The following is a 20,271-nucleotide window of genomic DNA, read 5'->3' as shown; positions in this document are numbered from 1 at the left end:
GTCCATTGGCTATAAAATGATTTCCTAGGTCATCAAATAAAAAATCAGATCAATCCGATACTTTTAAATGCTCAATGTAATCATTCAAATTTGCACTTAACTTTAGGATTTTGAAATCTGAAGAAACATTTAGACGATTGAAACAAGCACTCAGATGTATCAGATTGAACTGAATTCTTACACGATGACTTAGAAAATTATTTTAAAACTAATTGATGGCTTGAATTGTTTTTAGGACCCCTTAATAGACCCCACGGAGTTATATGTGCACGATCTTTACACATACAGTCTGTGTTGATAGCATTTCTGGAGACCTAAAATCAACAGACGGAAGGCTTTAAACGCACCCCATGTGCTCTCTCGTGCCTTATTAAACTCGTTTCTCCCGAGATCCGCTTCCTGCTTCTCGTCCTCCCCTACCCACCCACCCACTCGCTCACTATTTCTGCGCGCATACACACACTCCACACTCACATAGCTTCAACAGCCCATATCTATACAGGCATCAGATTTGTTCTTTTCACCTGCTATACGTACGTATCTTCTGCCTTGCCTCTCAGATTTTCAACGCTGCAAAGTAGTGTAGCTGCCATGGATTGCGATGGAATCCTCTTGGGCATGGGCAACCCTCTCCTGGATATCTCTTCCGTCGTCGACCAGGATTTCCTGGACAAGTACTCTATCTCTCTCTCTCTCTCTCTCTCTCTCTCTCATTTCCTATGAGTGTTTTTGCGGCTCAGATCTGGCCGTTGATCTATTAATGGGTTCGTGGTCGATGTGCACGCTACATGTTTGTTGTATGTCCCACGGTTTTTGAATCATTAGAAGTGGATTTGAAGCTAATGTTGGGCGTTGTATTCGTTGGGTTTGAACAATAGATGTGCGTGAATGCTTTTGAGTACCGTGTGGATGTGGGTTGAGCTATCTTGTTCAGATCTTAGTTTTAGTGACTCCATTTTTACAATCTTGCTTGATTCGTTCATTTCTTTTTTCTGGAATTGTGTGTAATTTATCGACATGTAACCACACGCTCGTATTGGAAGGTTGTGGATCTGAGTGTAAACGAGGATCCTTACGCCTACGAAGAGCTAAATCTCATTGTTTACACTTCAATTCTGCTTACTGCGTAATCACTCAATCAGTGCAAGACTGCAAGTACTGCATTCTCTTTGGATTTGTTTATCTGCCCAGTGTTAACTCCAAGTTCATTACAGAGTTATACAACTTGTCTATCTCTCGTGAAAATATTTGGGGAGCGGGAGTGAGGGTGGGTAGTTTTTTTTTTGGGTGTGGGGTGGGTGGGTGGTGGAGTTTGAATGATTTTACTATTTCACTCTAATGTTAATTCATGTTATAGTAAAATTGGATGTAAAATTGGGTTTTGATTAGGACAATATTGGAAATCATTTTTGTGACGGGGCTTCAAAAAAGGGAGACACCAACTTGTGCTTTCCCTTTATATATTAGAATACATAGATGTGTTTGTCTGTCTATAGACTCTATACACACTCACACAAAAGAAGCTTGGCATCACGCGATATGTTTGCAAATCTTGTTATGCAAAAGATGGAATGAAATCTCGGATTTGAAGGTAAAAAAGAGGGAACAAGAAAATTGCAGTGGTAGTATTTTTTTTTTTTTTCCTCGGTAATTTCTGTAGATAGTTAAAGGGGTAGCTTGGGAAACTAAAATGTGAGCCAGCCTCAAAACTGACTCTCACACCGAAAGGGGTGTTCCCTTGATATACGATAATACATGTGTGTGTTGTGTATTTATATATGTGCACATTGCGCACATATATAGGATGTTTGTTTCTTATTCTAATAGGACTTGGATCTTATTTGTGGTTACCTGGATTTAAAAGCCTAGACTTACTAAGGCTCGAGGCCAAGAAGGACCAGGTGAGGTGAAGGTAACTAGGCCCGTAAACGATAAACCTATCACACATTGCAAAGGTTCAGCTGTTAATGTAACTTTGATCTGGAACCTACATAGGACAACACGTTTTAAGGCTGTTCCACGTGCAGCTCAAAGCGGACAGTAGGGTACAGTTTGTGGTTGGGCCTCAACATTATACTTTCAGAACTGGAGCTCAGTGGCGGAGGCAGCTTTAGCCCACTGGGGGAAGCTGACCCTAATGTAATTTAACAAAATTGATTTGATCTTAAGTTTGAAAGGTATTCTAGTTTATACCTTCTAAAAATTTAATATCTGCCCCAGAATTACTTTAGACCTTACGGTTTTTATTTACGTCTTGAAAAAAGACTTTAGAAGTTCCTCCCTTGAAGTTTTTACCTACTTTGACACCCTTTCATGTGGACATATGGAGGATAATTTAGCAAGAGAAACAAATTTGATACCATCGCTAATGACATGCAAAATTTTGAAACACGGAAACTCAATGGGGTACATTGTTGAAATATTCATTTATTGACGAGCATATTAATATCCAGTGTAAAAAAGTTGTACTATCTTATAGCTATCCAATGCGGATTAAAATGTTACTGAGGTTGTACTTAATATCTACCCCCACTGAAATAAATTTCTACTGACACCATTGCTGGAGCCCCAATTGGTAGTAGAGTATTGATGCTTCTTGGGTTCACTTTGCATATGCCATTGAAGTTTATATTCTATGGTCAACTTCTTGTTGCATCTGATTTTATGGATGAGTTTTGTTGATTATGTCAAATAAAGAACATGAACTTAATGTGTTTTATTTGTAAATTGTTTTTTGGCCGATATTGGTAAGTCTTTGTCTGTTTTCCACTCTGACTTCTATCATGATTATGGGAACTCTCACTTCCAGTTTGCTTTTCATTAATCTTTATGTTGAACTGGAAAGTCATAATGTTCATCAGTGGTGTTAGGTTATGCCAGTATTTGTTACGTTTGGAATTTGTAACATTTGTATGGGGTACGCAAGCATTTTTTTAGTTTATGATCTCTTATGATATATTTTTGGCATGACAGATATGACATTAAGTTGAATAATGCAATTCTTGCAGAGGAAAAGCACTTGCCTATGTAAGTAACTTTTCAGATCCTAATAATAATGATTACTTTCCTCGTTTTCATCATCATCATTATTGTTATTATTTTGAGATTTGTGGCCTTAGTCTTGTGACTTCTATGCGGATGCATTTTTTTTTAAAAATTTCCTTGCTTGTGGTTTTGGAATAGTAGTTGAAAATTCACAAAAGGGACAACGTGGTATTGATTTTGGTTTGTCAGAGTGGAAGTTTCTAAATCATATCCAGTCAGTTTCAATATGTGATTTGAGTATTAGAGAAGAGAGTTTCTTTACTGTACTCTGGTATATGCAGTCTCAGCTGCATGTCCTTATTGTATGAAACTTAATCCATAGCTCTGGTGGCTTATGCTTAGGGAGAGCCCATAAATAAGGAAGTTACCAAATAGAGGAAATACAGATTGATCGAGAAACATCTCAGGATGATGTGAATTCTTTATGTGGCTGTGTTGTAGATGTTAGAAAATCGAATTGTTGCTTGAATGGAGGAGATTACATAGTGATAATATATAATCACAAGGGAAGTGCATAGCACAGTGCATTTGTCTTAAAAAATTGCCTCTGCCTTGTCTATTGAGATAATATTATTCTGATGCGTTTCTCAGGTATGAGGAAATTGCATCCAAATACAGTGTTGAGTATATTGCTGGAGGTAAAGTGGTGATATTGTGTAGACTGTTTTTTTCAGAGAAATAGCCTCTTTCGCAATTTTTTTAGATATTCTTACTATGGCGTGACGAGTTTTACTCAATTTTATCATGTACAGGTGCTACTCAAAACTCAATCAGAGTAGCTCAGGTATAACTGTAAATTTTGTGATTATGTTCATCAATCCAGCAGCATTTTCTGACTGAGCACCTGAATGAATTGTATTTATGCCATTTTCAGTGGATGCTACAAGTTCCTGGTGCAACCAGTTATATGGGTTGCATTGGAAAGGACAAGTTTGGGGAGGAGATGAAGAAGAATGCAAAACTTGCTGGTGTTAACGTAGGCTCAGTGTTATTCCTCGTTCTACTCTGTTATGAATTTGCATGTTTCAAGTGAGATGTGAGAAAGTGATTTATCAATTTTCTTTCCTGTGATGGCACTTAGGTTCACTATTATGAGGATGAGGCTGCAGCAACAGGTACCTGTGGTGTTTGCATAGTAGGAGGAGAAAGGTCAGTTTACATGGTTAAATGACGTCCGTATAACTAATGTGAATCTTCTACTTTTAACACCAGTAACTGAGTGATCTTTCACACTGTTTAAATGAGGCACTGCGACAGATCATATGTATGTTTTACCCCATTGCTAATTCAAATTTGAAATTAGCCATTACACTTCTATTTTCTGACATCTGTCTTCAAAAAGCGAATCGTAGGCATTCAGTGCAGAAAACTATGACTCTTACGGCACTAATGCATAACTGGCATTAATTTTTGGTTGCAAGAGCTGGTAAGGAAATTGTTTTAGTTAACTCAACAATCTAGACAGTCCTCCTTTAGAAACAGGGAATCCTTTTTTCATTGATTCCAGTCATCATTATGACCTTGTTTGTGCAAGGCAAAACTTCTCCAACTGCTTGAAGTTCTTGCTTAGTCATTCTGCAATTGTAGGCCAAATGATTGCTTCGACCTCATGATATCCAGGCCAGAGTGTTGTGAGTTGGTGTATATTTCTCCTGCAAGGCTTTATTAATGTTGCCTTTTGGTATATTTAAGCACCTCGCATTTTTCTTTTCTTTTCTTTTCTAATTTATAGGATCATTAAGTATATAATGGCACTCTGTGATTCTAACGAGTCTTTTGTGCTTACTCTTTTACTGTTAGTAGGGCTATGAGCATAGATTCCTCTTGGATGACGTCCTTGCTGCATTCATATTGTAACTACTCCCATTCAACCAGAAAATTTGACTAGATCAAACTTGATGTCGTATCAAAGCGTCATCTACATATTCAAATAATGTTACTTGCAAATGGATGTTGACACTCGTACTATTCTTTAAAAAGTATCCATTTTGCAAAACTAAGTCTGGCCAGCTTTGAATGTAGCTCGTAATCTTGCTCTTCTATCCCTTCACTTTTGGAGAGTATGGATTAGAATTTCGTATCACACTGTATGGCGTACTGTAGAAATGAAATCCAAATCTGCAATCTTGTTTTGGTTCTGTTTGTGGAAGTTAATGATACATGGAGTGCGGGATGTCCTGGAATGTTTTTTAAGATTCTGAAACAGGCTTTGAGATATATCATGTACCTGGACTAACACGTGCCTTACATATTTGCAGATCACTTGTTGCCAACTTGTCAGCTGCAAATTGCTACAAATCTGAACATTTGAAGAGACCAGAAAATTGGGCATTGGGTATTCTTTTGCCCTGTGTCGTTTATAGATTTTCTCTCTTTATTGGCCATAGCTTATTTGACTAACTTGATATTGGACAGTTGAGAAGGCCAAGTACTACTATATTGCTGGTTTTTTCCTTACCGTTTCCCCGGAGTCCATTCTGCTAGTTGCTGAACATGCAGCTGCAAATAACAAGGTATAACATGTGACTATGTGAGATATAATTGGAAATCTTACTTGCATGTTGGTTTGCAGTACCTTCTAAATGAAACATCTTTGAGATTTTCTTCTGTGCAGGTATTTATGATGAACCTTTCTGCTCCATTTATCTGTGAGTTCTTCAAGGATGCGCAAGAGAAAGTGTTACCGTAAGTTTAATGTCCTCTTCTTTTGTGATTTTAATTTTATTGGGAAAGAAGAATATCAATGTGTGCCATCCTTTCTCATTCTAGGTACATGGACTTTGTGTTCGGAAATGAGACTGAAGCAAGAACCTTTTCAAAGGTTCATGGCTGGGAGGTAATGGTGGTTTTAGCTACAATGTCATGCATCGCTTTAATTTGTTTTACCTGATTGGGATATATAAAAAATTTCAGACTGAGAATGTTGAGGAGATAGCTTTGAAAATATCTCAATTGCCAAAGGCATCTGGAACACACAAGAGGATTACAGTCATTACTCAGGGTGCAGATCCAGTTGTGGTTGCTGATGATGGCAAGGTCAAGCTTTTCCCAGTGATATTGTTACCTAAAGAGAAACTTGTTGATACCAATGCGGCAGGTATGTGTTCTTTTGTTGCTTTTATTGGGTCACTCCAGATAATGCAAGTGTACCTCCCAAATGCATGTCATTTGTGCAAAAAATAAAAGCCATTTAAATGTATGTAAGTTTCAATAGTTGATTTTTTTTTTAAAAGCATTTAATTTTGTAGGGGCATAGCAATTTAAGATTTGCATATTTAGGATCCCTTTTAATTCAAGGGCATTCATTATTAAGTTTGAAGTAAATCCATGATGCCCGAACATGTGAAGAAAAGGTTTATATACACATCCTTAAGTTCTTGTGCTTTGTCCTGGTTGGTGATGCGACATGGCATGCCTTTCCATGCCATGCCTGTTCACATTTTGTGCCTTGCCTTGCCATCAATGGCGGACGTAGGATTTTTTCCTAGAAGGGGCCCTAATCACATGTATTTCTATATTGATACCCAAATATATTGCATAAGTAAATATTGCTACTTACACAGTCCAAGGAAGAGACGGGATTGTATGTATGTGCGTAGCTGCCTTTAATTTCATACACGCGATGGAAAAATGATTGATAACGTGAAATTTTGGGGACTTTTCCACACAGTGATTTTAAGAAATTTTTTTCACCCAAGGGACTTGCAAAGGGCAATCCCATTGAATTTGGAGTTGTGCAGGAGCCTGGGCACCCCCTTGTGTCTGCCCCTGCTTGCCATTGCGTGCCTTATCTTGACCGTTGACATTCCATATTGTGCCAGTCTCTATGCTATGTTGTGCCTTATCTTGGCCGGTGATATGGCCAGTTACATGTCATTCACTTAATGTGTGCCCTGCCCTATTTGTTACATGTCATTCATTTGGGGGTGTGCCTAGTCTTGGACTGTTACAACCTGCGTTGTTCGTTGCCCCTGTGATATTTGCGTCCTTATCGCTCTAACCAACACATTTATGGAACTTAGGAGCTCTGAAATGCTTGTATTTGATTTGATGTTATATTCTGTTCTCATAGGTGATGCATTTGTTGGAGGATTTCTGTCTCAGTTGGTTCAGGAGAAACCCATTGAAGATTGTGTGAGAGCTGGTTGTTATGCAGCAAATGTTATCATCCAAAGGTCTGGCTGCTCATACCCAGAGAAGCCCGACTTTCATTAAGGCAGTCTTCTGTGTCATGATTCCTACTCCTATATGTTCTAATTTTGTTGTTGAGTAAGCCACTACTGGCGTTTTTATTTCATGGATATTTGTTGATTCCTTGCTGCTTTTTATTGCTGCAAAGGAACAGCCCTTGCAAACCAGTTATTTGGTAAGGGAATTTGTTTCCCTTTCCCGTGTTTCATATATTGCGCGCGATTTATTCCTCATGCTTTAGTGTTTCATATATTGCGCTCGATTTATTCCTCATACTTTAGTGGTCCATGTTCTGATGACAACAGTGGTTGAGATTTGGTTTTATGTCTTGTTGTTCGGCAGATATAGTGGTTGAGAATTGAATAATTTGCAAAACCTAGAACAGGTATACACCATTCGTATTGTTACCGGTCCATATTTTAGGGGCACTAGCTGATCGAGAATTTTGTGATGGAGTTGTGTCCATTGCCGTTAGACCTGTATGGATTCCTTAAACCTATAGTGGAAGGTATTTTTGGAACTGATTGGAAGATTGCTGGGGTTTACGGATCCATGTCATGTGATGAGGGGATGAGCCAAGGAAAAAGAAAAAACCTTTCCTGGAAAAAGAAGCCATGTACAAATTTTGGATTTTTGATCCCAAATTAAACTACTACCCCAATGACTAATGTTCTCTTGTATCTCTCTGTTTTTCATCCTATTGGATCTGGATCACGGAACTCCTTACCAGATTGATGATTTTTTGGATGGTAATTTTAGTGAGATATAGCTGAAGAATTAATCATACCGTTGTATCACCGCAGTTCCATCTGGTGTGAGAGGAGAAAATTCCCTTATGGTGGAATCATGTTTTTGGCTCTAAATGGTTTCATTTCCAAGTGAAAGCTTAAATGATTGTCTGCTGATTCTAAACCCCTTTCCTTCTTGTTGTGTGAAGCCGTAGTCTGGTGTGTAAGAGCATTTGAAGGGTATATTGTATTTAAACAAGATTGACAATCTTTTCCCTAAGTTTATGAAGAAAAAAGAACTTCAATCAAGAAACAGAATTGGGCAGCTGCTCCCTCCGTCGTACTTTGTATCATATAGAAATTTGTGCATTTTTAAATTCCAAAAAATATTTAAAAAATATATAAGAATATATATTTTTTGGGTTTAAAAATACACGGATTTTCGTAGTGGACATTTAAAGTAAGACGGATGGAGCAGTATTTATCGTGCCGTATCGTTTTTTGTTGTATTAATAATCTATAACCTTCAGTGAAGTATTTTGCTCACTGTTAGCAGTATAGTCTACTCTTTTGACTTCAAAATTGTTGTTTAGTAAGTAGTCTTATGTTTTTTGCTTGAAATCACTTGTGTGTTTCCACTTCAGGCTGGAAAATCGGAATAAACCTATTCAAACCGAATCAAACCAAACATTAAAATATTCAGTTTGGTTTTGTTTCGGAAATATCCCAACCGAGAGCCCTCATTCCGCTAAAGGTGATATATTCGGAGAGATCTTAGGACGCATGGTTCTTCGGTGTTTTCTTCTTTATCAGACCTATTGAAAGATCAACTTGTCTCATAAAACGAAAATAAGTACTTAAAAAAATAAGAACCTTAGTGAAATGAGATTTAAAATTTTGAAACTCCACCCACCACAATTTAACCCAACATTTGGAAACAATTAACTTTTCGTCTCATTTTCTTTCCTTTTCATTTCTGCCATTTTCCCTTGATTGGAAGTTGCGGAAGAGAAAGGGAAAGGAAGGGAAAATTAAAAATTTCCCTCCTCCCTTATTTGGATCCCTATGAAAAGAGAAGGGAAAACAACAAAATCAATAAAACTTTTCTCTTATTTGCTCTCCAACTTTCCTTCTATTTTCTCTTAATTATTTTTCCTTCCTTTCTCTTCTTTTCCAAGTTGTGGAAAGATGTGGAAAGAAACGAAAAAATTTAGTAAAATTTTCCCCCCCTTATGGTTCTTAAAAAAGGTGAGAAAAAATTTTAAATTTTAACTTAACTTTCCTCAATTTCTCTTCCATTTTCTCCCTCGTTATTTTCTTTCCTTTTCTTTCTTTCCCTAACTCCCAAACACAGCGTAAAAAGCCCACCAAACACCGCCATGAACAATCGCCACCACCGGCCCCCGCCGCCGCCTAGTACCATCCTCGACCTGCACACCGCTACGCAAATCCTCCAACACACCTGCTCGATCTTCCGCTCCCACCTCCTCAAATTCCTCGCCCTGTCCTTCCTCCTCCTCACCTTCCGCTCCAACGTCGAGAACGGCTCCCACGTCCTCACCGACTTCATCGACCGCGACCCCTCCCTCCGAGCCCTAATCTCTCGCCTCAACGTCTCTCTGAAAAACAACCACCACCACCTCCACGACTCCTCCGCCGTCGCGAACCAGCGCCGCCGCCAGTACCGGCGGCGATTTCTCCATCTCACCCTTGGCGGCACGCTCGACGACGAGGAAGAGGATTTTTTCTCCGGCGGCGAGGACGGTGAGTTTCGCGCCAGGAGCGAGTCCAATGGCAGTTCTGTGATTCTCGGCAACTTCGACACCAGGTTAGGGATTTTGAATTGCGGCTTCAATTTATCTGAGCATCTCCAGCCCTTTTTTTTTTTTTTTTTGATCAGAAGCATCTCCAGTCCTTACTCAATTGTTTTACCTTCTATTCAAAATTGAGTTGAGTAGTAATAGAGCAAACATTTCATTTGGTATGGAATGCTCCAAGGAAAAACCCAAATGTAAGCACAAATTTCAGTAATCGAGCCGAGCTTGAGCTCGAGTTTTGGGCTCATTTACCAAACGAGCTGAGCTAGACATTCAAAAGCTCGGCCGACTTGGCTTGCAAAAGCTATAGGCTCATTTCGTTAAGGACTCGGCTCATTTACAAACAAGCCAAGCTAGAGTTCAAGTTTTAGGCTCGTTTAGTAAACGAGCCGAGCTCGAACACGTGAAGCTCGGCTCGGCTCGTTTACACTGCTACATAAATTTGAGTAGAAGCTTTACTGATGGCATAGTCGTAACTTGTGAAGAGCAAAACAAAAGAAAGGCGGGATTTATTTTAGGAAATTGTCTAATCTTTTCTAGTCTAGACAAAAAAAGGGGAGGGAGGGAGGGACCATCTTCAGCCCTTTCTTAATTCTGTTTCTCAAATTTTGAGAAGAAACTTATTTTGTATGATGTACGAGTTCAAATCTAAGCATAAAATTCGAGTAAAAACTTCATGCAGCCTTAAAAGTTTGAGTATCAGTAGATTTGAGTTTTGAGTAAAACTCACTTCGACATGGGTTTGAGTCAATCAATGAAGCGAGTTTTAGGAGATTTTTGGTCAGGTTTTGGTTGAAACTTAAGGGCTAGAGATGGTAAAACAAAATGGAACAAAAACTAATTAAAAATGCTCCATTTATTTCTGAAAAAAGGCCAAGAAAAGAAAACTAGCTTTGTGTGGCATGAAATGAATTTTGCTGAAGAAACAATGGCTAATTTTTTGGATCGTGGTCTGCAAACTATTGATGAACTCTTCTTGAAGGTTTTAGCCATTTTTTTTGGGCTTTGGCTAGTATGGTGCAACCAATTTGAGTTTGGAAAGTTCCTGAAGGAAGAGAGCAATCCTTGTACTAATTAAATACAAATACAGAAGATTAGGTGCCCCAAAGAAAGCATGACTTCTGGAAATCGATAAGAGTGTGGAAGAGAATAGGAAGTTTTAAAACATTTCCTTCCATTGTTTGGTTGCTAGAGAAAGAGAAGGGGAAGTTTAAAAAACAAGTTCAATTTTCTCTCCAATTTCTCCTTAACTTTCCTTCTAATTTTCCTCTTTGTTATTTTCTATTCCTTTTTCCTTCCTTCCCCAAGTTCCAAACAGAGGTTTAGGAACTCTCCTTTTATGCCCAAAGACTTGCGGTGTACATATTTTTATAAGTCGAATTACATGTATTGCTAGGGTAATTTGCTCTGGCTTGTCCTTTAAACTCCACGAGAAAACATTGCAATCTGGAGAATCCAAAGAAAAATACGATAGCAAGGATGAGTTGAAGGAAGAAAAATATGCAGATGAGACCGAAAGGGTTGTGATTTTTCAGTTCTTGCTCAAGGATTTGGCACTCTGGCAGCACGAGGCATCTGCTTTGTTCTTTCTTGGGTGTTTGTTGTCTGCTGCATATGGATATGTAATTCTAGGGTTTGTGGTTACTTATTCTTGGGTTATTGGAATAGTGTTTGTTGTGGTTGTGAATCATTTTTTAGGGAGGATGTTTCGTTCGTGGTACTTGATCATATGGGATGGTTCGTATTTGGGTCTCAAAAGGCTTTCTGGCTTTATTCTCATGAGATGGGCGGTAAGGGATGCACTTACGCAGCTCTTGGGTCTGTGGTACTTCAGGGAAATCGAAGATCAGTATTCATTTTTCAGGATTTTTGTAAGGTTAAAATTGGTTCCTTTCTCGATTATGTCTCCTTGGATTCGGGGATTCGAAAAGGAGACTGCCGGGTTTTTGTTTGCTTGGCTTTTGTTGGACACGATTGTGGAGTTTGTTTTCTCTGTGGATCCGTGGGTTGCAATTGTGGACTCGAGGAGGAGTGGGAGAGAAATTGTCAAGGAAGGCTGTTATTTGTTATTAACAATGTTTAAGCAGGCTGTCGTTATCAAATGTTTGGAGTATATGCTTTGTGGATCATTATTGAGATGGACTTTGGCTCAATATTTCGGGAAGATGTTTACAACGGCTTTTCAATCTATAATGGAGGTTTTTTTCATGGTGGCTTGGTTGATATTTTACTTTTCTGTGAGATCCAAGGATGCTAATTCTCTTGGAAGGACATTTGGCCGGAGAGAGTTAGAGGGTTTCATCCAGGGTCACAGACGATAGTGTGGAAAGTTGGAAACTACAAACTAGTTAACACGTTGCTTCCAAGCTACAATTGTGATGCTGAAAAAGCGGTATTATTCTTTGGTCCTTAGTGTGTTCTTTGATGTATGTGATCCAACACTTCTATTGTTTGTTCATGGTGCCAGCAATGTGTTTTGTGTACTTCATCATGAGCCACTATATGACTTGTGTATACTTCCACGAAATTACCTCATGTGTACATTATTGGAATCTTTGTTCTCACGTGGCTCACGCCTTTGAGTGTATGTTTTCTTTGTTGTCGCTTATTGGGGAGTTGTGATTTTTTTTCTTCTATTTGGCTTTCTGATTCCGGGGAAGGCATAGGAGATGTATAAAATGAGTGAAATAATCCTTTTTTTCGTGTCAGATTTATGGCCTTTGTTTCACAAAAATGGATGAGCAAACTGATTTTTGGTTGTTTTTATTGTTTTCTGTGGTTGTAGTTGTACTTTTGTTTCGAAATTTTTTCAATTTTTCTTCCTCCATTTCTACCCATATAAAATCGGGACGTGAGTTCTCTTTTTTGTCCTAATAGGTATATTGTGTATATAGTATAGTAATAGGTAAATATATTACAAAACTGTACTCTAACCCTAACTCTCCCACCCCTCCACCTCTCCTATGCCCTCTCCCACCTGCCTTTCCTCCTCTGCTTCCACCCTCAATTCCTCGTCTCTCCTCTCGTCGATGCCCTCTTTTGTTTCGATGCACTTGTCAAGTGATGGATGTTGTGTCGGAGCTCTGTAGTTTGGTCAAACCCTAGCAGACCTTCAATTTTGAATCATAATCAGAATCTGGACATCGAAGCATTGGATTAGATTAAATTGTTCAAACAACTATGAAAAAGAAAAAAGAAAAAACATTTAAAGAGACCAATTTAGATACAAAACAACATAAGCTAAGCTAAGCCTAAAAGGGAACACTGTGCACAAAAAAAATAGTTTTGTTCCATCTTTTTCCAGGCACCTCTTCTGCTGCCCCCAAAACTTCACAATGCAGCACGCAGCTCCGCGCAAACTCCATCTTCCATCATACAGTCGCATCAAAGGTTGATTTCCACCTTGTCGACCTTTTGCATTAGACGCAAGTAATTATCATAGTGTTCTAGGCACGATCAGTATATTCTCGCAATCATCAAAGACAAGCGTCTGCTGTGAAGTGCAACTCCACTCTGCACTTGTTCATTTTCAATGTGTGCTTTCACGCGAATCATCTGGGCATCTAATTGAAAGTGATCCTAAGACTGTTCATGGAACTTGTTCTGCTTCATCGACGAAAGTATGCTATGCTAGGGGTTGTTGCTTAGTCACGAGAGCTCTGCTGCCCATGCCCGCCAAGCAAGCATTCCCCTCTTGACTCCGGAAAATTGATTCGGGTGAAAGCACACATTGAAAATGAACAACTGCAGAGTGGGGTTGCACTTCACGGTGGAAGCCTGTTTTTAATGATTGCAAGAATATACAAATCATGCCTGAGCACTACGATAATTACCTGCGTCTAGCGCAAAAAATGGCAACGGGGCGGGTTTTTGCATACCCCGACCCAAAAATCATTTCCCGACCCCGGCCCGCCCCGACCCCGACCGGGTTTTTTTGGGGTACCCCGTTCCCGCCCTGATCGGGGAACGGGTTTACCTGCCCCGCCCCACCCCATAAAAATTAAAAAAATTAAAGTATAAGTAAAAAAAATGCTAAATAAGAATAAAAATTATCCAAAAAATAAAACTTTTGAAATTATTTTTGTGTCTTTTGGTATCGCGGTTTTATCTAAACTTTTAATTGCAATCAATATTTTAGATACTTCATTCCATTTCTTTATGTGTAGAATTTATTATAAATATTTTAAGAAAACTTTTTAAAAAATCCACTAAACACCAATAAATATCAATTTTTATTTCTTTTTTAAATTTAATTAGGCTACTTGACCGTGAAGAGACATTGTTCGTGAAGAGACATTGTTTTTTGGATTAATACTAAAAAAATGAAAGGATGTGTATATAAGTATATATACATATATAAATAAAAATATATATAAATACGTCGGGGTGGGTATTTCGGGGAGGTTTAGGGGCGCTCCGAACCCCGGGCAGGTTTGGAAATTTTTACCCCCACCCTGACCAGATACCCTAAAATGGGGTGGAAAACCCGCCCCGTTCGGGGCGGGTACGATTGCCATCCCTAGCAAGGTGGAAATCAACCTTCGGTGCGACCGTATGATGGAGGACAGGGTTTGTGCGGAGTTGCGGGCTGCATTGTGGAGTTTTGGGGGTAGCAGAAAGAGATGCCGGAAAAAGATGGAAAAAATCTTTGTTTTCTGAGTAGTGTTCCCTTTTAGGCTTAGCTTATGTTGTTTTGCATCTAAATTGGTCTCTCTCTTCTTTTTTCTTCTTCTTTTTTATGGTTGTTTGAACAATTTAATCTAATTTCATGCTTCAATGTCCAGATTCTGATCCAAAATTGAGCTCCTTTTTTGTTATGATTATATCAGAATGCTTATAGTATATCAAGCAAGAAGCATGGAATTTAGGTTTGCGGTGTATATATTTTGGCCTGAACTGATGGCACCAACTGCCCCCCTTAGAATGCATAGCCGCACGGTAAACTGGATCTCTCTTCCACGGCGTACGAACTTTTTCTTGTGGGAATTGAACTAAGTTTTGGATATTGTTTTCCTGATCTAAACCATTGATATTGTAAGACTCAAGGAAAAATCTGCAAGAAATTAGGTTGATGCAAATCTGCAGCAACACTTGAAAAAAGACCGTGTTTTATATTTCATCTTTCTGTCAGAAAACCTTCTCATGTAACTGATGTAAGTAAGGTATTTAAATGTTCTCAAAGTCACTGCGTACTGTAGCTAACTACATATCCCATATCTTAAAGCCTAGGGATTTAAGGAGGGCCGATACTTATACACAAGTGTACCTGGTATCCATATGAGTGTCCATGTAATCATAGAGCTTCACAAAAACTAGAAATTCACCTGAATTGATTGGAACTTGGAAGAAGCAATTTCCCATCCCTCATTCATGTGAGATGTTTTACCTTTTCCTTTTGAATCAAATGTTGGCTTATTTTTCTTCACCTGTGTCCTATACCCTAACTGTTGTCATATAATGGACATGAGTATGTTGTGCTAAATATTGGAGATCGTGTAACATGGTAACTCTATTGAAGTTTCGTTTGTTCCATCTGCTATTTCAAGTTCTATTTAAGCTCTTCTAAAGGTTCAAAATGGCTTATTTTACGCCGGAAAAGAAACTTACACCTCTTATCCACTTGCTTCATTTATACTTTTGTACTATGGAATCCATTAAAGTTTTGAGCTTTTATGATTGTACAATTTAAACTGAGTGTCCTTGCCTCTGTTATGCTTCTCTTTTGTGTTGCGTGTTGTATGATTTCTGATTTTTCTAATAACATTGCGTGGTGAAAATTTTGCGAACTTATAATGAGGATGGGTTTCGAAGATGAGAAAGCGTGGATAGGCAGTTTTCAAGTAACAGTGATACTGTTTGGTCAATATTGAAGGTTGATTTTACAGGTTTTTCATGCTTTAAGAAAACAACTGAGAATAAGCTTTTATAAAGAGGAATTTGACTCGAAGGGTCCTTGGGAATGACAGCTGAACCCCGTGTGTTGTGTTGGCCTTGGTGGACAGGTTTACATCCTGATGTTGGCTGGTCTTTGGAAGATACAGAGGTATCAGGTTCTTTTGTAGTTCATGCCGCTGCTGTATTTTGATTTTGATTTTCTTCTTATTTATTCGAGTGGCGTTTTTTTGTTTTGGGGTTTCAGGAGACTCGCATGGCCATACCTTGGTCCATATTGTATGGTTTATTTGGTTCCTAACAAAATCACTTGCTGAAACATTACAGATACTCCAACGAGGGTCCAAGTTCGCTCCATCCATTCTAATATAAGAAAGGGACTACCCATTTCGGTGTGAACACTTTTGTTACGCTGTCTTCGCAAAAGTTGATTTTCACTTTGGTCCAAGAAAAACAAAAGTTTTTACAATTAGTTTTAATGTGGCATGAACAAACTGTTGGGACAACGAAGTAAATTACAACCACAGTTGCAGACATTATCGTCCTACAGCTGCCTGCCTACACATCCGACAACAGTTTACAAAACAGTCTAATGAATTCGGTTTAAGTCCTCATATTTAACCTAGTTTGAGTCGTCATATTTAATGGCCTTATTTTATTTAAATAGGTTTCTGCCCCGCAAATTTAGGGGTCCCTCCGGATGGGTGCCTTCAAACTGGGAGTGAACCGTGTTGCTCGGGCTACACTACTAAGGGGTTGGGAAGCATGATTAAGTTGCAGTCAATTCTGTTTTATTATAATAAATAACTTTGTTAGTTAAGAATGCAGCTTGATAGCCATTTACTTTCAATCAGAAGCTCCTTCCGTCCTCTGCTTTCATCATTTTAGGGATTTTTCACAGATGGTTAAGCGTAATCCAGGAATTTGTAGTTTTCAATGGGGTCTGTAAAATGTAATTGTTCAGCTGTCTGAATACTGAAAAGGATATATAAACGATGAGTACTTTTTTCTTTCTTTCCGCAGCAAAACAGGTATAGGGGGGCCACTGTTTGAGTGGTATTTTGAGAGTAGCCACTTTATGCATATTATCAAAGGTTAGGTCTGTCTCCAATCCTCCCCGCCCATACCTCCAATGATTGGGGACTACATGGGTTCTGTTGTTGTTGTTGTTGTTGTTTACGAAAGCACGAATAAAGAAACAGAGATGACAGAACTATGCCAAACAGATCAAACTTGGTCCGATTTCCCGGTTTCTTGAACATGATTTCCCAGACTAACCAAATGCAGTTTACCGAAGCTTCAGTCCACACTATTTTGTGTTCTATTTCTATGTTATTGAAATGGAAAATCTAATAGCAGATGCAGATAAAATAACCTGCCCATGATCATACTGACAAGAGCAGACAATTCCTTAGCAGTCATTTATTTTGTTGCTCGCCACTACTGTCTAATAGCCAAAGCAGTGGCCAGTGGGTTTCCAGAGCTGCTTCTGTTCTCTAAATTATGTAAACTAATTCACATGGAAGTGCTTAATTGGAGTTCAATGTGCTATGAGCTAGTGTCAACTCCAAAGGTAAGTGTTTCTACAGATTGTTTTTGCAGCTTTACTTTATCCTTTCGTGCTTGTTACATTACGGAGTTTGCAATGACTCGGGATACAGATTCTTTGGACACATTAAAACCTTTGATATTAGGAGTATATGTGCCGGTAGAAACAGATCAATAGAGAATAGAAGTTAATGAAACAGGTCTTGGAAGGCTCGTTACATTCACATGCAATTTTGACGTTCAGCGGAAGAAGTCATTTTAGTTTTTGTTTCCTTTTCTTTGTTCTTTGTTCTTTGTTTCTTTCTCCTGTATTTTTTGTATAGAATTCAGGGGATGGAACTCTGTCGCTGTGCCTAATATTTTGTTATTCTCTCTCTCTCTCTCTCTCTCTCTCTCTCTCTCTCTCTCTCTCTCTGTGTGTGTGTGTTTGTGTGGAAAAGCATTTGTGGCAAGATCTGTGTTTCAGTCCAGAACTAAATGAAACAGGGTAAAAGCTGGTTTTGCAATATCCGGTCATCGTTCGAAGTTTTGTTGCACATTTGACAGTGTTTGCATGTAGTTATGAAATCCCTTCTCTTCCGTTGCAGGTTGATGAAAGCCTCTTGGGGGCCTGTTGTGCTTTAAGCACGTCGAGAACTGCTGTGATAGGAAAGTACGTCATTCTGGAGACAAATTTAGCTTGGACACAAATTTCGCGGAAGACAGATTTCTGAGAGATTACTGAGGAGCTGGTTCAAGTCTCAGCAGAGAAGCAGCAGCTGTTGGCTTAGAACTTAGGATCAATCTGTTTGTGTGAGCATCTGTGGCGCCTTAGGCAACAAACCAGAAGGCCATCAGGAGCCAATCAGAGGAGTGGCGGGCTGGAGAAGAGTTCTGGTGCAATTACACATCGTAGTTCCTGCAATGCATAATGGACAGCGGGTGGCCCGTGTCCGGGAAAACGATAGCGTGAGATGATATGAAATGTGCATCCATATGGGTACCATCTGAATCAAACTCTTGGCTGCTCCCTGTAAATGAAGAATGAATGAAAGAAGCCAATGCTTGCCGGCTAGGTAACGGTCTTGCACAACAGCAATGTGGGGACCTTTTGTTTAAGAGGTTTTGGCTCCGTTCAGTTATCAGGAATATTGTACGGGAAAGTTATTCTCAGGAAAAGTCAAGTAAAGTGAAGTAAAGGAAAAAGAAAATTATTTTCCTGTAAGTGTTCATTTGACAAAAGAATTTTGCAAGAATAATTAAGGTTTAGTTGTTCATTTGTCAGGAAAAAGAAACTTTCGGGAAAATTTTGTGAGTGTTCACTCATTTTTCTTTTCCCGCGACTCAAAATCCTGTGCTTTTTGCAGGATCACTTTTGCAGGAAAGTAATTCCTGCAGGAAAACTTAAAAACATGTTTCCCATTACTTTCCTGCCAACTGAACACTACAAAAATCATGGGAAAGTTGATTTTTCCATCATTTCTTGTACTTTCCTGGCAACTGAACGGAGGCTCATTGCCTTCTTTTGGGTTTGATTCTCGGGTGGCGTTTCGCCGGTGTGCCCGTAATCTGTTAAATCTTTTTGAAAGATTTATTTTAAAAAATTGCTGATCAAAAAAGATAAAAAGAAACGTGAAAACTCCAAATTAAGGCACTTGCGGTCCTTATGAGACGTGGGTTGAGTTTCTCTATTGGAAAGGTTTGATCATCTCTATTATAAAACAAAAGGGTGTGAGGACAAATTATTAGAATGACTAAGATTCATTTAATTCAAGGGTTCATGAGTGCTATCTAATTCTCTTAAGAAAGCATTCACTCTTACAAATATATTATAAAAATGCCAGCAATTTGTTTTTTTTTTCCCTACCAATCAGCTTATGTTTTGTTGATTAAAAAAAAAACCCAGTAGTCACCATCTCTCTCTCTCTCTCTCTCTCTCTCTCTCTCTCTCTCTCTCTCTCTCTCTCTCTCTCTCTCTCTCTCTCTCTCTCTCTCTCTCTCTCATTGTCTAGCCACAAACAGTCATCGCCTTTGCTAGTGAGTCACTCGGAACCCAGAATTCACTGTCCTCGATAACATGCTCTCTCGCTCTTTCTCTGATACGTAATACTTTTTTGGTTTTGGCTATCTTTTTCTCTATTTTCCTTTATCTTTTCTAAATTTTTTATAGCTATCTAAAAATTGAAATAATGCTCTCTCGCTCTTTCTCAAATAGTAATTTCAATTCCAATCGATGTGAGTAGTGCTGTAGGCACGGACCGGAGTAGGTAGTGCCGTAGGCACGGGTAAACACTGGTAGTCATCATGAAAGAGCTTGTACCTCCGCTTTAGGGGTTGTTTGGGAGCTGGATTATGAATTGTCATTTTGCATTTTCTGGTTTGTCTAGGTTGGGATCCAAAATTTGAGAATGCATTATCTCACATTGCATCCTCAAAATTTTACACCTTAGAGGCACAATTAGAGAATTAGCTCTGGAGGAGTTTTTCCATTTTCTTTCCAAATACATCTATTTTGAGCATTATTCTAAAAAAAAGTGGTGATAATGTCAAAACTGTTTTTGTTGGTACCAAAACTCCAGTACATAAATGTCTTCTACACTATATATGGTACAAGCCTTTTGTGCACTAGAGTTTTGGCACTAACAAAAATAATTTTGGTGTTGTCATTTCCCTCGTTCATAATCTATTTTGAGCATTATTCTCATAAACACTACTCCGTTGCAAAATTTATTTTCTGCACATACCTCTCAAACACTCTACCATGTTCATAATCAATTCTGGCCACAATCCAAATAACTCACAATCTAAAATGCAAAATGCAAAATGCAAAAATAATTAGGCTCTCAAATGGGCCTTGGAATCAAAACTAATTTGAAAGAAGTTGTTATCTCCACTTGCATACATCTATCAGATGTAAGCTAAACAACGGATATATCTCCATCTCCAATCTTCACTTTTTCTCTCACGCGGTGAAGATGTACCATACTTGTATTCCTATTTTTGTAGTGAGGAAAAAATGGTGTTGCTAATGCCAAAACTGTTTTTGTTTTTGTCAAAACTGTAATGCATAA

At 38.7% G+C, this 20,271-nt stretch overlaps 2 protein-coding genes across 8 annotated transcripts; both read left to right on the top strand.

The window, feature by feature from the left end:
* The first annotated feature begins 291 nt into the window (after positions 1-291).
* On the top strand, positions 292-7,469 carry LOC131327092 (adenosine kinase 2). The gene is made up of 12 exons (XM_058360090.1): positions 292-674; positions 2,974-3,027; positions 3,637-3,683; positions 3,798-3,829; positions 3,920-4,021; positions 4,127-4,194; positions 5,304-5,380; positions 5,461-5,558; positions 5,660-5,730; positions 5,815-5,881; positions 5,959-6,142; positions 7,118-7,469. The coding sequence occupies exons 1-12, from the start codon at positions 592-594 to the stop codon at positions 7,258-7,260; spliced, it is 1,026 nt and encodes a 341-aa protein (XP_058216073.1). The 5' UTR covers positions 292-591; the 3' UTR covers positions 7,261-7,469.
* Positions 7,470-9,204: 1,735 nt separating this feature from the next.
* On the top strand, positions 9,205-18,457 carry LOC131327090 (uncharacterized). 7 transcript variants are annotated; one of them, XR_009200170.1, is made up of 4 exons: positions 9,205-9,792; positions 11,178-12,173; positions 15,784-15,824; positions 17,809-18,457. XR_009200170.1 is itself a non-coding variant. In XM_058360089.1 (2 exons), exons 1-2 carry the CDS (start codon positions 9,344-9,346, stop codon positions 12,100-12,102), a joined length of 1,374 nt encoding a protein of 457 aa, XP_058216072.1. In that variant the 5' UTR covers positions 9,206-9,343; the 3' UTR covers positions 12,103-12,344. The 7 variants fall into 7 exon arrangements, 1 of the variants encoding a protein (XP_058216072.1); XR_009200173.1 differs by having other exon boundaries at positions 17,092-18,317; XR_009200175.1 differs by having other exon boundaries at positions 15,667-15,824; positions 17,809-18,317.
* The last annotated feature ends 1,814 nt before the right edge of the window (positions 18,458-20,271 follow it).

Source organism: Rhododendron vialii, chromosome 5a, assembly GCF_030253575.1.
Source record: "Rhododendron vialii isolate Sample 1 chromosome 5a, ASM3025357v1".
In the NCBI taxonomy this organism is placed as follows: domain Eukaryota; kingdom Viridiplantae; phylum Streptophyta; class Magnoliopsida; order Ericales; family Ericaceae; genus Rhododendron; species Rhododendron vialii.
Note: the sequence above shows the minus strand (reverse complement) of the source record. Positions and strands in the feature narration are given on the sequence as shown.

Excerpts from the sequence above, each read along its gene's own strand:
- LOC131327092 (XM_058360090.1), top strand. The coding sequence starts at position 592 with ATGGATTGCGATGGAATCCTCTTGGGCATGGGCAACCCTCTCCTGGAT. Across the intron at positions 3,684-3,797 it reads TGTTGAGTATATTGCTGGAG|GTGCTACTCAAAACTCAATC; the intron begins GTAAAGTGGTGA and ends TATCATGTACAG. Across the intron at positions 4,195-5,303 it reads TGCATAGTAGGAGGAGAAAG|ATCACTTGTTGCCAACTTGT; the intron begins GTCAGTTTACAT and ends ACATATTTGCAG.
- LOC131327090 (XM_058360089.1), top strand. The coding sequence starts at position 9,344 with ATGAACAATCGCCACCACCGGCCCCCGCCGCCGCCTAGTACCATCCTC. Across the intron at positions 9,793-11,177 it reads CTCGGCAACTTCGACACCAG|GGTAATTTGCTCTGGCTTGT; the intron begins GTTAGGGATTTT and ends ATGTATTGCTAG.